This window comes from Penicillium solitum (assembly GCF_028829755.1).
Source record: "Penicillium solitum strain IBT 25940 chromosome Unknown utg000002l_segment0_segment0, whole genome shotgun sequence".
In the NCBI taxonomy this organism is placed as follows: Eukaryota; Fungi; Ascomycota; class Eurotiomycetes; order Eurotiales; family Aspergillaceae; genus Penicillium; species Penicillium solitum.
In genome coordinates this window covers 346,829-360,244 of record NW_027072122.1, presented here as the reverse complement: position 1 = coordinate 360,244, position 13,416 = coordinate 346,829, and the positions used below count along the sequence as shown (strand labels likewise).

The window sequence follows — 13,416 nt, the reverse complement described above, 5'->3', positions numbered from 1 at the left end:
CAAGATAATCAGGTCCTTTCTCAGGCAAAGGGTTATTTTACAATCCTACATTTTATAGTGCTATGTGAGGTAGTATGGTTGGAAATGTCAATGTTATTACACGGAGGAAAATCTAATCACCGCCCTTCAGGGGTGTTCTTGCGGGTCTTTTGGTGGCGTTTTTGTATACAACACACTTCACTCAGTAAATAATCGTAATAACTTTTCTATTCTACATATAAGCGATTCATAGACCCAAGGTGCTGAAAATTCTTGGAAATTTCTCAGTCGTATAGGTTGTCGTGATTCAATGAGAAGCCCTCATGCAAATATATATATTTAGGGACGATATGTGGGCTTCCTCTCTCAATTCTCAAAATCCAAAGTTGAACTTTAACACTGTATTCTCTGTAAACAAGGGTCTCTCAAGGCCAAACAAGTAGGTCAGCATGCACGAGTAGGTTGAGTGACCCCAAGTTACATGGCTAGCATATGTATATGTCCAAGTTCGGCCCTCTTATACTTTCTTCTATACGCTCGTCATGACCCACGATCCTAAACTTATGGCTTATAGGTAGATGCCGTCTATCTTGGATCCCTAGAATACACAAAGACATATTTTAGAGTTAATAGGTGCGATATTCCTTGTGCAGCCTGTGCTTACCGACCCCAAAGTACCCCAGGTACCCGTGGAGCGGTGCCTAGATAGTATGTTTCGGTTCATTTTTATGAAATAGCCATGGGGAAGGGAACATCTAGACCAGTGGCTATTTGGATAGCTCACAAATAAAGTAAAACAAAAATGATACTCAATTGAAAAAGTTGAAGCCGTATAGTTCTGCCAGGCTGTACCTTGAAGGTCCTCGGAGCGGAACAACCACCACCGACATAATTACCAAATGCGGACTAGTGTTTCTTTCGGGGTCTCTGCGATAGCCCGCGTCCTCTGTTCTGCTCTCGTGAATATCGCGCCGCATACAAACCCCAACTTTCTCCCCATCTCCCTCAGCCTCTCCTCCCCCGCGGGGTAATTCGATTCACTCATTTGCTGTCCGGACTTGATTTCTTTAAATGGACTAAGCAGTTTCTCAACCTGGAAAAGCCAATGACTTGATGATTTCCCTCGTTCTAAGTTCTACCGTCTCCGATCTTTTCGCATATCAACCGAGTCCACAGAGCTTCCGTGACACCACAACACAACATATGAGACCCCAATCCCCCCCTGGGAAGACTGCGCACACTCCGCTCTCCCTCAGCCGGCCTCTTGGCCCGGCCGTAATTGCTGTTTCTTTTCATTTAGTCGCAGCCCTTGAGAAGGGTCAGATCACAGTGATGGAGCGAAACATAGATATCTACGCCAGCAAGCTGGGCGAAGAGAAGTTGGGTATGTTGCCGAAATCCATAACGACGAGAATTGTTGTCCAGTTTCTGTGCTAACCACCCCGTTATCTCAATAGATATCAAAGTCCGAGCCAATGTCGCTACCGAATTACGAGACAGTATTGAGGCTCTGTGCTCGGGCGCAAGCTATCCCATATTCCTAGCGAAGCTATGGCCGGTATTCAAAACTATTTTGAAGGGAGACCCGGTCTTCTTCAGCATGTCTTACGACCAGGTAAGATTCTTTGGCACAAGCTTGGCCTCGGTGAATGTTGCACATAATGGGCTAACCACTTTGGCCATCCATTAGAAATTACGAAACTGCATCCTCGAGACACTACACCGATTACCGATGGGCTCCCCCGACGTGGAGCCGTATGCCGTCGATATGGTCGATCTGTTGATGGAACTCGCGCGGATCGAGAACGAAGACAATGCGGTGCTATGCATGAAGACCATAATGGATTTGGAGAGGAACCAAGCCAAGGCCACCGCACACCGGGTGCAGGCTTTCTTGGAGCTTATCCAGGAAATGTTCCAGACTATGGAGCAAGTGGTTCGGGATACTTTCGACACTCCCAACCAGGCCACGCCCTCGGGAATGCCATCAACACCCAACGCAACAGCACAGAACTTCCAGTCTCCGCGACCGAGCTCGCCTGCAACCTCGGTGTCGGATCTCGGACCTGATCAGCAGTCGAGCAATGTTCTCCTCAAGGGCATGCAGTCGTTCAAGGTCCTCGCAGAGTGCCCGATTATCGTTGTTTCAATCTTCCAGACACATCGCGCATCAGTACCAGCTAACGTTAAGCTGTTCGTGCCGCTAATCAAAACGATCTTGCTGCTTCAGGCGAAGCCGCAGGAAAAGGCACACGCAGAAGCAGCAGCCCAAGGGACAATATTTACGGGTGTGTGCAAGGAAATTAAAAATCGCGCTGCATTTGGCGAGTTCATCACGGCTCAGGTTAAAACGATGAGCTTCTTGGCATATCTGTTGCGTCTCTATGCCCATCAGCTGCAGGACTTCCTTCCTACGCTCCCTTCTGTGGTCGTTCGCCTTCTTCAAGATTGTCCACGAGAGAAGTCGGGTGCAAGGAAGGAGTTGCTGGTCGCCATTCGTCACATCATCAACTTCAACTATCGCAAGATCTTCCTTGAGAAGATTGATGAGCTTTTAGATGAGCGGACTCTCATCGGAGATGGCCTCACTGTCTATGAGACCATGAGACCATTGGCTTACAGCATGTTGGCTGATTTAATACACCATGTTCGTGACCATCTGAGTCGCGACCAGATACGACGAACGGTTGAAGTCTACACTAAAAACCTTCATGACGATTTCCCTGGCACCAGTTTCCAGACAATGAGTGCAAAGCTCCTCTTGAACATGGCAGAGAATATCTCCAAACTAGAAGACAAGCGTGAGGCGCGGTATTTCTTAATCATGATTTTAGATGCTATTGGTGACAAGTTCGCATCGATGAACCACCAGTTCAAGAACGCTGTCAAGGTTTCCAGAGCGTACAAAGTTTTCCGACAGGACACCGAGCCGTGCGCCGAGAACTATCTTGCCGAAAAGGACCAGCCACCGGACTGGGATGAAATTGACATTTTCTCCGCCTCTCCTATCAAGACGTCTAGTCCGCGTGACCGTGGAGGCGACCCTGTTACGGACAACATCTTCCTCTTCCGAAACTTGATCAATGGGCTAAAGAATATCTTCCGGCAATTGAAGAACTGCAACCCAGACGATGTTCAAATTGACCCGAACAGCGTTCCCATCAACTGGTCGGAAGTTTCGTACGGATACAATGCAGAGGAAGTTAGTGTGATCAAGAAGCTCTTCCATGAGGGAGCTCGGGTGTTCCGCTACTATGGAGTCGATCAATCTCCTCCTGAGATGAATTACGCATCTCCATTTGACTTTCTCGCAAGCCAGTACACTGCTCCAATGTCACGCGAAGAAAAGGAGCTGCTGGAGAGTTTCGGCACTGTTTTCCACTGCATCGATACCGCAACCTTCCACGAAGTCTTCCATTCCGAAATCCCGTACCTACACGAGCTCATGTTTGAACATGGGGCTCTCCTTCACCTGCCCCAGTTCTTCCTGGCCAGTGAGGCCACTTCTCCCGCGTTCTCTGGTATGGTTCTGCAGTATCTTATGGAACGCATTGATGAGGTTGGTACCTCGGACATGACCAAGGCAAAGATACTTCTAAGGATGTTTAAACTTTCCTTCATGGCCGTGACCCTGTTCTCTGTGCAAAATGAGCAGGTGCTTCACCCGCATGTGACGAAGATCGTAACCAAGTGCATTGAGCTTTCAGTCACAGCCGAGGAGCCTATGAACTACTTCCTTCTTCTGAGGTCTCTCTTCCGAAGCATTGGTGGGGGACGATTCGAGCTCCTCTACAAAGAGATCCTGCCGCTACTGGAGATGCTCCTGGAAACATTCAACAACCTGTTACTTGCAGCTCGGAAGCCACAAGAGCGGGATCTCTATGTGGAACTCACCCTCACCGTTCCTGCCCGACTCAGCCATCTCCTCCCTCATCTTAGCTATTTGATGCGCCCAATTGTGGTCGCCTTGCGTGCCGACTCTGATCTTGTAGGCCAAGGTTTGCGCACCCTCGAACTCTGTGTCGACAACCTCACGGCGGACTACCTCGATCCAATCATGGGTCCAATAATGGACGAGCTAATGACTGCACTCTGGGATCACCTGCGCCCATCTCCTTACAACCACTTCCACGCACACACCACTATGCGCATCCTGGGAAAACTTGGCGGACGGAATCGGAAGTTCCTCAACCACCCGCCAGAATTGTCGTTCCAGCAGTTTTCTGATGACAATCCAAGCTTCGATATCAGGCTGATCGGCCCGAACGAGAAGCGGCCTTTCCCTATAGATATCGGCATTGATCTCGCTGCGGGCAAACTCATGGAGGTCCCCAAGACGGATTCCGGGAAAGCCTCGGACATCTACTACAAGCAGCAAGCCTACCGCATGCTCAGCTCCCACCTCAAGCTCCAAATTGGTTATGACAACATCCCCGAAGATTTGGGAATCTTGATTAGACTCCATGCCAATGATCTCTTCGAGAATAAGCCGGGTGCTATGGCAGACATCCTTGATAAGTCTGAAAGATCGGCCTCTATTCCGAAGAAGCTTGCGCAGGAAGCTACAGTGAAGAAGCTTATCAAGGCTTGTATCTTTGCTACTACTATCCCTGAGCTAGAGCAAACCGCTACAGCCTTTGTGGCGGATGTTTGCAAGCACTTTGCTCTTGTAGAGGTCGGTCGTGCCCTGGCCCAAGTCCGACACGGTCGCAAAGCCTTTGACGTTGCAAACGGGGAAGGCCCTGTGTACCTTGACTCCAGGATTCTCGCTGAGGCTTTAGTCGAGTGTTTGTCATCGGATGAAGTCCACGTCCGAGAAGCAGCTGAGCAGGCAATGGTGGTTGTGAAGGATGCCGCGGGCGTCATCTTTGGATCACCGGAGAAAGCAGCTAAGCTCCCATTCTTCGTGCACCTGGGCCGCGTCTTCTGCCATAGCTGCTACAGCGAAGAGTGGTTCACCAAAGCCGGTGGCAGCCTGGGAATCAGCCTGCTTTCAACCAAGCTGGACTTGGGAGATACATGGCTATATGAGCGACATGTCGAGTTTTGTCGGGCTTTGATGTATGTCATCAAGGACACACCTGCAGATCTCCCTGCGGCCACGAGGCTTCAGTCAAAAGAGACAATGACCTTGATGCTGCAACGATGCGGCAAGCTCATCCCCAAAGACGATTTGAAGAATGAGAAGAGCCGATTGTATGCGCTGTCTGGCTTCTTCGTCTTCGAGCTTGCGCACATGAATAAACATGTCCGGGAAACTGCTCGTCGTTGCTTCACCACATTGAAGGATGTTCTTGGCTGTGAGGTGCATGATCTTATTCTTCCCGTTAGAGATCGTCTCTTGCAGTCGATCTTCAACAAGCCTTTGCGTGCTCTGCCTTTCCCAACACAGATCGGTTTCATCGATGCTATCACATACTGCCTCGGCCTTCACAACGATATCGTCACCTTCAATGAACCACTCAACCGTTTGATGCTGGAATCTCTTGCCCTCGCTGACGCCGATGATGAATCTCTTGCTTCTAAGCCAAATGAGTTCAAGACTGCAGACATGATTGTGAACCTCCGTGTTGCTTGTCTTCGCCTCTTATCTATGGCAATGAGCTTCTCCGAGTTTGCCAACACGCCACAGAACACGAGCAGGGCTCGCATAATTTCTGTCTTCTTCAAGTCGCTCTACTCAAAGTCACAGGAGGTAATCGAAGCTGCGAATGCGGGTCTCCGTGATGTTCTCACCCAGACCAACAAGCTTCCTAAGGATCTGTTACAGAATGGACTGCGCCCTATCCTCATGAACCTCCAGGATCCCAAACGCCTTAGTGTTGCTGGTTTGGATGGTCTTGCTCGTCTTTTGACACTGCTTACCAACTACTTCAAAGTCGAAATCGGCGCCCGTCTGCTTGATCATATGAAAGTCATCGCGGATGATGCTGTGCTGCAGAAGGTGTCTTTCAGCCTTGTTGAGCAAAACCCGACCATGAAGATAGTCGCTGCCATATTCAATATCTTCCATCTCCTCCCACCGGCCGCTACTTCTTTCATGGAGCACCTTGTCAACAAGGTCTTGGATCTCGAACTAAAGCTTCGAAGAACGTCACACAGTCCATTTAGAAAGCCACTTGTGAAGTATCTCAATCGCTACCCCAAAGAGAGCCTCACATTCTTCTTTGCACGCTTCAAGGATGAGCGATTTGGACGATTCTTCGGACAGATCCTGGCGGATCCCGAGAGTGAAGCACTGCGGAACGCCATCGTCGCTGACATGGATGGGTTCTCTGCAGCCGCCTTCGGCCAGGACGCTGGTGACGGCAAGAACACTGCTGCTATCAACGGAGTCTATGTTGCGCACTCCCTCTGTTCCTACAGTTCAACCAAGCGCTGGTTGGTCTCGCACGCAGAGATGAGAAACAAGCTCCTGACTTCTGGCAGAGACCTGGAGAGGAAGCTCCGTGGTGACAGTCTGCCAGCTGATGAGCGACTTCGAGTGGAGCAGGCCGAAGACCAACTGATGGATATTTTCACCTTGTACTTGGCGGAGGCCACCCACGATCTGGACTTCCTGTTCGAAGTGATTGACGGACTCTCTGCTGACGAGTTGAAACGCACGCTTGCGCTTCCCAAATTCATCTACAAGAGCATCATCTCCAATGAGTCCATCGATTACCGGCGCTCTGTTATCATGCGCTGTCTCGACCTCTATGGCCAGAAGAGCTGCCCGCAGAAGACCAAGACTTATGCCTTCCGCCACCTGGTCAACCCAATCTTTGCCATGGACGTGCAGGTTACTTGGAATAGCCCCCCAAACACGCCTAAGTTGATGGACAAGAGCATGACCGAGTCTATTCAGAGTCGTTTGTGGAAGCCCCAGCTGGCTGATCTGAGCGAGGAATCCAATCAAGCTGGCGTCGACCACTCACGGATGGAGTTGCTACAGCTGTCTGCTTTGCTGATCAAGTATCATTCGCAAACTGTGCAAGATTCTCGCAAGGACATTATTAAGTTTGCCTGGAACTACATCCGACTCGAGGATATCATCAACAAATACGGTGCCTATGTTTTGATCAGTTACTTCATTGCGCACTACGAGACTCCATTCAAGATTGTGATCCAAGTGTATGTCGCATTGCTCAGGGCTCACCAGAATGAAGGTAGAGCGCTTGTTACGCAGGCTCTTGATGTCCTAGCTCCCGTCCTTCCCACACGAACAGCCAACAGCTCTGGAGCAGAGGCACGGTACCCGCTATGGGCTAAATGGCCCCGCCGTATCCTAGCCGAGGAAACTGCCAACCTCCAGCAGGTTATGAGTATCTTCCAGTTCTTGGTTCGCCAGCCTGATCTTTTCTACGAGTCAAGGGAGCACTTTGTGCCTCTCATTGTTCCGTCCTTAGTCAAGATTACGGGTCCACCAAACACCTCCAATGACAGCAAGAAGCTCGCACTGAACTTGATTAGCTTGATTTGGCACTGGGAAGAAAAACGGGCCCAGAATGCCGAGGCCAGCCACTTGGCCAATGGCACATCTGAGTCTCCAGTTGCCAGGAAACGCAAGCTGGACGAAGCCCAAGAGCCATCGCCGTCCCCCGCTCTTGGTCCTCCCAGTAGCCGCGAACGGTCGGAGTACACTGTGCCTAACGATCTGCGTGCGTCATTGATCAAGTACCTCATTACCTTCATCACTACAATCCCCGAACGCTTCCTGGTTCCAGCTGCTCAGATTCGCCAAATGCCCACGACAAAACAGCAAAACCCTGTCCCCACTGGTGACATGATCAATAAGGCTATTAACCTGCTCCGCAGCCTCCTTTCTCCCGAGTACTGGGGCGATCTAGACATTGATCTCTACCAAAAGGTGACCGAGCCAATCCTAGTGGGTGACAAGGGTGATAAAGTCGAGGACAAAATCACCTACATGGTCAACACACTGCAGGTCGTCAGGGTGCTTATCGCGGCTAAACCAAATGAGTGGATTGCTGCTCGCCTTCCTGCTATTCAGAAGCTTCTCGAGAAGCCCTTGAAATCGGACAACCCAGAGATTCAGGATTGTCTACACGGGCTAGAAGACGACATGGATGTTTTGCACAAACTGCCGCCTCCTGTTCGCCGTGTTCTTGAGGCCATTCCGGATGAACAACCTGATGAGGAAGATGCGATGGACACAGAGGGGACGCCTTCGGAGTTCGGCTCGTATTTGTCTGCCATCGCCACTGAAACACTTTCTGCCAGCAACTACGTTTCAAGCTTGAACATCCTGTGGACCCTTTCAAAGATCAAGCCCGCCGAGATCGACGCACACATTCCCGCGGTGATGAAGGCCTTCTCTACAAAGCTCGCCAAGGAACATGTTGCTGCATCAACTCAGAATGGCGCTCAGCTGACGAACGGCACTAAGCCCGCCGAAGGGGCTCCAACCACCGACCAGCAAGAGTTTGAGATTGGAGTTGATCTTATCCTCAAGACTATTGAGCTTATTTCTGTTAGAATGTCTCATCTTGGCGACCAACGTCGTCCCTTCTTGAGTGTTCTCGCACAGATTGTGGAGCGCTCACCAAATATCGAGCTGTGCAGCAAGATCTTGGGCATGGCGGAGTCATGGATCTTCCATTCCACCGAGTCATGGCCCACCCTAAAGGAGAAGACGGCTGTTCTGCATAAGATGCTGCTTTTCGAATCCCGTTCTGACCAGACAATGTTGAAGAAGTTCCTCGACCTTGTCATTCGAATTTATGAAGACTCGAAAATCACTCGGACTGAACTGACAGTCCGTCTGGAGCATGCTTTCCTGATTGGAGCAAGAGCCCAAGACGTTGAAATGCGGAATCGCTTCATGCAAATCTTCGACAAGAGTTTGACTCGCCTTGCGAGCTCGCGTCTCAGCTATGTTCTGACATGCCAGAACTGGGATACCCTTGCTGATTCCTTCTGGCTCGCCCAAGCATCGCATTTAGTGCTTGGATGTGTGGACATGACCACCACTGCCCGCTTGCACTCCGAGGACTTCACCCTGTTCCCCGTGTCATTCCTCTTTGGCAGTGGGGATAAAGATCCCAGGAAGGCCGATATCATGGTTGACAACCAGCTGGAGACTTTCGTCGCAGAGCGAAGGCGATTCATGTCCGATATTGGCGACGTCAGAGTTCGCGATCTGATCGAGCCTTTATGTCAGCTCCAACATACCGATTCGAATGTTGCCTACCAGCTGTGGACTACCATCTTCCCTCTCTTCTGGTCCACACTGTCCAGCAAAGACTGCATTGATCTGGAGAAGGATATGGTCACATTGCTCACTCGTGAGTACCACCACAGACAGCTAGACAAGCGACCCAACGTCGTGCAAGCCCTCCTGGAGGGTACTGTACGTGCTAGTCCTCGGTTTAAAATTCCTCCCCATGTTGTCAAATATCTCAGCCGCACCTACGACGCATGGTACACTGCTGCTACCTACCTTGAACAAACCGCCATTAATCCCATCATTGACACGCCTACTGTACGAGAAAGCAACCTCGATGCCCTCGTTGAGGTTTACGCAGGCCTCCAAGAGGACGACTTCTTCTACGGAACCTGGCGTCGTCGTTGCAAATTTGTTGAAACTAATGCCGCGCTTTCATATGAGCAACAAGGAATGTGGGACAAGTCTCAACAACTCTACGAGAACGCCCAAATCAAGGCCCGTTCTGGTGCGATGCCATTCTCCCAGGGCGAATACTTTGTCTGGGAGGATCATTGGCTGATCTGCGCCCAGAAGCTCCAGCAGTGGGAGATCCTGAGCGACTTCGCCAAGCATGAGAACCTCAACGATCTCTTGCTGGAGGCTGCTTGGAGGAACATCGAGAACTGGCAGAGCGAAGGTAACCGCGAGCAGCTTGAGTCATTGATCAAGTCTGTATCCGACGCTCCCACTCCTAGACGCACCTTCTTCCAGGCCTTCATGGCTCTTCTCCAATACCACACGAAGAAGGACAATATCCAAGACTTCAACAGCGTTTGCGACGAGTCTATCCAGCTTTCCATTCGCAAGTGGCTTCAATTGCCGAAGCGTATCACCAACGCCCACATTCCGATCCTGCAGCATTTCCAACTCTTGGTTGAGCTGCATGATGCTAGCCACATCTGTAGCAGCTTGGCTCAGACAAATGAAAGGAACTTGGATACCAAGTCCGCTGAGCTCAAGCTGCTCCTCGGAACTTGGAGAGACCGTTTGCCCAATCTCTGGGATGACATCAACACATGGCAAGATCTCGTCACCTGGCGTCAGCACATCTTCCAGCTCATCAACGGCACCTACCTCAGTCTCTTGCCCCCTCAGACGAATAATGTGGCCAGTAACTCTTACGCCTACCGCGGATACCACGAAACAGCCTGGATCATCAACCGATTCGCCCATGTAGCTCGAAAGCACCAGATGCCAGAGGTCTGCATTAACCAACTCAGCCGTATCTATACCCTTCCGAACATTGAAATTCAAGAAGCCTTCCTCAAGCTTCGGGAGCAAGCAAAGTGCCACTACCAGAATCCGAAGGAGCTGAACAGCGGGTTGGATGTGATCAACAACACTAACCTCAACTACTTCGGGCCGCAACAGAAGGCCGAATTCTACACACTCAAGGGCATGTTCCTTGCCAAGCTTGATCATGTCAATGAGGCCAATGAGGCCTTTGGAGTTGCTCTTTACTATGACCTCCGCCTTGCTAAGGCTTGGTCTGAATGGGGACAATACAGTGATCAGCGCTTCAAGGCTGACCCGACTGACTACGAGCTGGCTAGCAATGCTGTTAGTTGCTACCTGGAAGCGGCTGGTCTCTACAAGAGTGCGAAATCCCGGAAACTACTCAGCAGAATCCTCTGGCTTCTGAGCCTGGACAACGACGAAGGAAAGATCGCGAGTGCGTTCGAAAACTTCAAGGGAGACACCCCGGTGTGGTACTGGATCACTTTCATCCCTCAACTTCTTACCAGCTTGTCCCACCGGGAGGCGCGCCTATGCAAGGCTGTCCTGGTAAAGATCGCCAAGCTGTACCCACAGGCTCTCTTCTTCTTGCTTCGTACGAACAGAGAGGACATGCTGAGCATCAAGAAGCAGCATGACCAGAAGCAGGAGAAGTTGAACAGGGCTAGACAGCAGCAGCAAGGATCCTCGCCCAGTACGAAGCCAAATCCTGCTGCCGGTGCCGATAGCTCTCCTGCCCAGAAAGCCCAGGCTGCAGCTGCATCCCCGTCGGTTCCGCCTGCAAACTCGCCCGCCATACAGAATCCACCTCAAGCGCAAAGCCAGTCTCCCGCACAGCCACAAAACCCCATGCAGGCATCTCCACAAGCTGGCCAAACTCCCGGCCAAGCGCAGCAAACTCATCTGCAAGTCCCAGGTCAGACCGGAACACCCCAACAGAACCAGGCTGCACCCTTGGATGGCGAGAAGGAACCTCTGAAGAAACCTTGGGAGTACTCAGATGAAATCATGTCTGGACTCAAGACGGCTTTCCCCTTGCTTGCTCTGTCTATGGAAACAATGGTCGACCAGATCCACAAGAACTTCAAGTGTCCCCCCGACGAGGATGCTTACCGACTAATCGTTGCTCTCTTGAACGATGGACTGGCCTACGTGGGTCGCATGCCTGGATCTTATGCGCAAGACTTCAAGTTGCCTGCCGCAACAGAAGCCAATATCACTCGATTCGCGGAGACTATTCTCCCAGCTCACATTCGCAAGTCATTCGAGGCGGACTTTGTGACCAAGAAGCCGACCATGAACGAGTACATCCACAAGCTGCGGCGCTGGCGTGATAAGTTCGAGGAGAAGCTCGATCGCAGATCACAGCACACATTCCTCGAGAACTCTTCACCTCATCTGAGTGAATTCCGATTCCTTAAGTTTGATGAAGTCGAGGTTCCCGGCCAGTACCTACTCCACAAGGATAAGAATCAAGACTTTGTCCGCATTGACCGCTTCCTTCCCGATGTGGACCTCATCCGAGGTATTGGTGTCTGTCACCGTCGCTTGAAGATCCGCGGACACGACGGCAGTATGCAAGCATTTGCCGTTCAGCATCCCGCTGCCCGCCACTGCAGGCGCGAAGAACGTATTCTTCAACTGTTCCGGATCTTCAATGGTCTGCTTGCGAAACGGAAGGAGAGTCGCCGCCGCAACTTGTACTTCCACCTGCCGTTGATGGTTCCTCTAGCTCCTCACATTCGGTTGGTGCGTGACGATTCCTCGTACATCTCTATGCAAGGAATTTATGAGGATTACTGCCGCCGCAAGGGCATCAACAAGGACGACCCCGTTCTCTTCACAATGGACAAGATGCGGTCGTTAGCAGAAACGAAGCAGAACGTAAGTGTGCCCTCCACCTTCCACATAACAAATGCTAACAATTCCCAGCGCACGCCCGATCAGCAACAGGTACTTCGCACAGAAATCCTAACCGCGATTCAAGACAAATGGGTCCCCAGTACCGTGGTGTTGGAATACTGCCAGCAGACATACCCCAACTTCTCTGACTTCTGGCTCTTCCGACGTCAATTTGCCTACCAGTACGCGGCGATTGCTTTCATGACCTACGTTATGCACATTGGCAACCGATACCCGAACAAAATTATGATATCTCGTTCAACAGGCGATATCTGGGGGGCCGAACTGATCCCCACCATCAACCCAGCCAAGGCGTTCTTCTACAACCCCGAGCAAGTCCCCTTCCGGTTCACACCCAACATCCAGACACTTCTGGGTCCCATTGCGACGGAGGGTGTGTTCGCCTGTGCAATGATGGCAATCGCCCGCTGCCTGACGGAGCCACGACACGAACTGGAGCAACAGCTCAGCGTCTTCGTGCGCGACGAGATGATGTTCTGGGCTACGGCTCATCACCGCGGTGTCTTGCCCCCTGGACAACTCCGCGATCTGGTCTACAACAACAGCGAGATCATCGTCAACCGTGCTGTCAGTCTTGCCAGCCCGCCGGAGGGCAACTTGCCTGCCAATCAGACCACCATCGATCTGATCTCCAAGGCAGTCAACCCTCAGCACTTGGCGTCGTGCGATGCGTTGTGGATGCCGTATCTATGAGCAATGCTTGTTGTCGTTTTGCGTGTTTCTGTCCTGCCACTTGGCGGTAGGAACTTCTTGTATGGCTTTTGTGCTTTCTAAAGCGGTGGGTTTCGTCTCTAGGTCTGTTTTTCTGAGCGTGGGCGCTTCGGCTTCGGCTTCGGCGAGGTACGCGGCTTTTTCTTCATGTTACTATGATTGTGATACCGATTTTCTTTTTTCTTGTTTTAATACCTACAATGTCTTTGATACTACGGAATATTACCTAGCTCTGATAGTTATTAATGGTTCGATTTTTCAATTGTAATTTGTGATTCCATATTAAGACCGTTAACCCCCCGCTTGAACTCCGTGCTCGTAACAAAAACAAAGGGGTAAATTGTGGAGGAAATTATTCC

General features: G+C 50.9%; 1 protein-coding gene across 1 annotated transcript; it reads left to right on the top strand.

Annotated features, from left to right (window-relative positions):
- Nucleotides 1–1,182: 1,182 nt before the first annotated feature.
- On the top strand, nt 1,183–13,039 carry N7455_003768 (histone acetyltransferase TRA1; the record flags this gene model as incomplete). Its single annotated transcript, XM_065604570.1, has 4 exons — nt 1,183–1,363; nt 1,437–1,594; nt 1,670–12,307; nt 12,356–13,039. 4 exons carry the CDS (start codon nt 1,183–1,185, stop codon nt 13,037–13,039), a joined length of 11,661 nt encoding a protein of 3,886 aa, XP_065462121.1.
- Nucleotides 13,040–13,416: the final 377 nt, after the last annotated feature.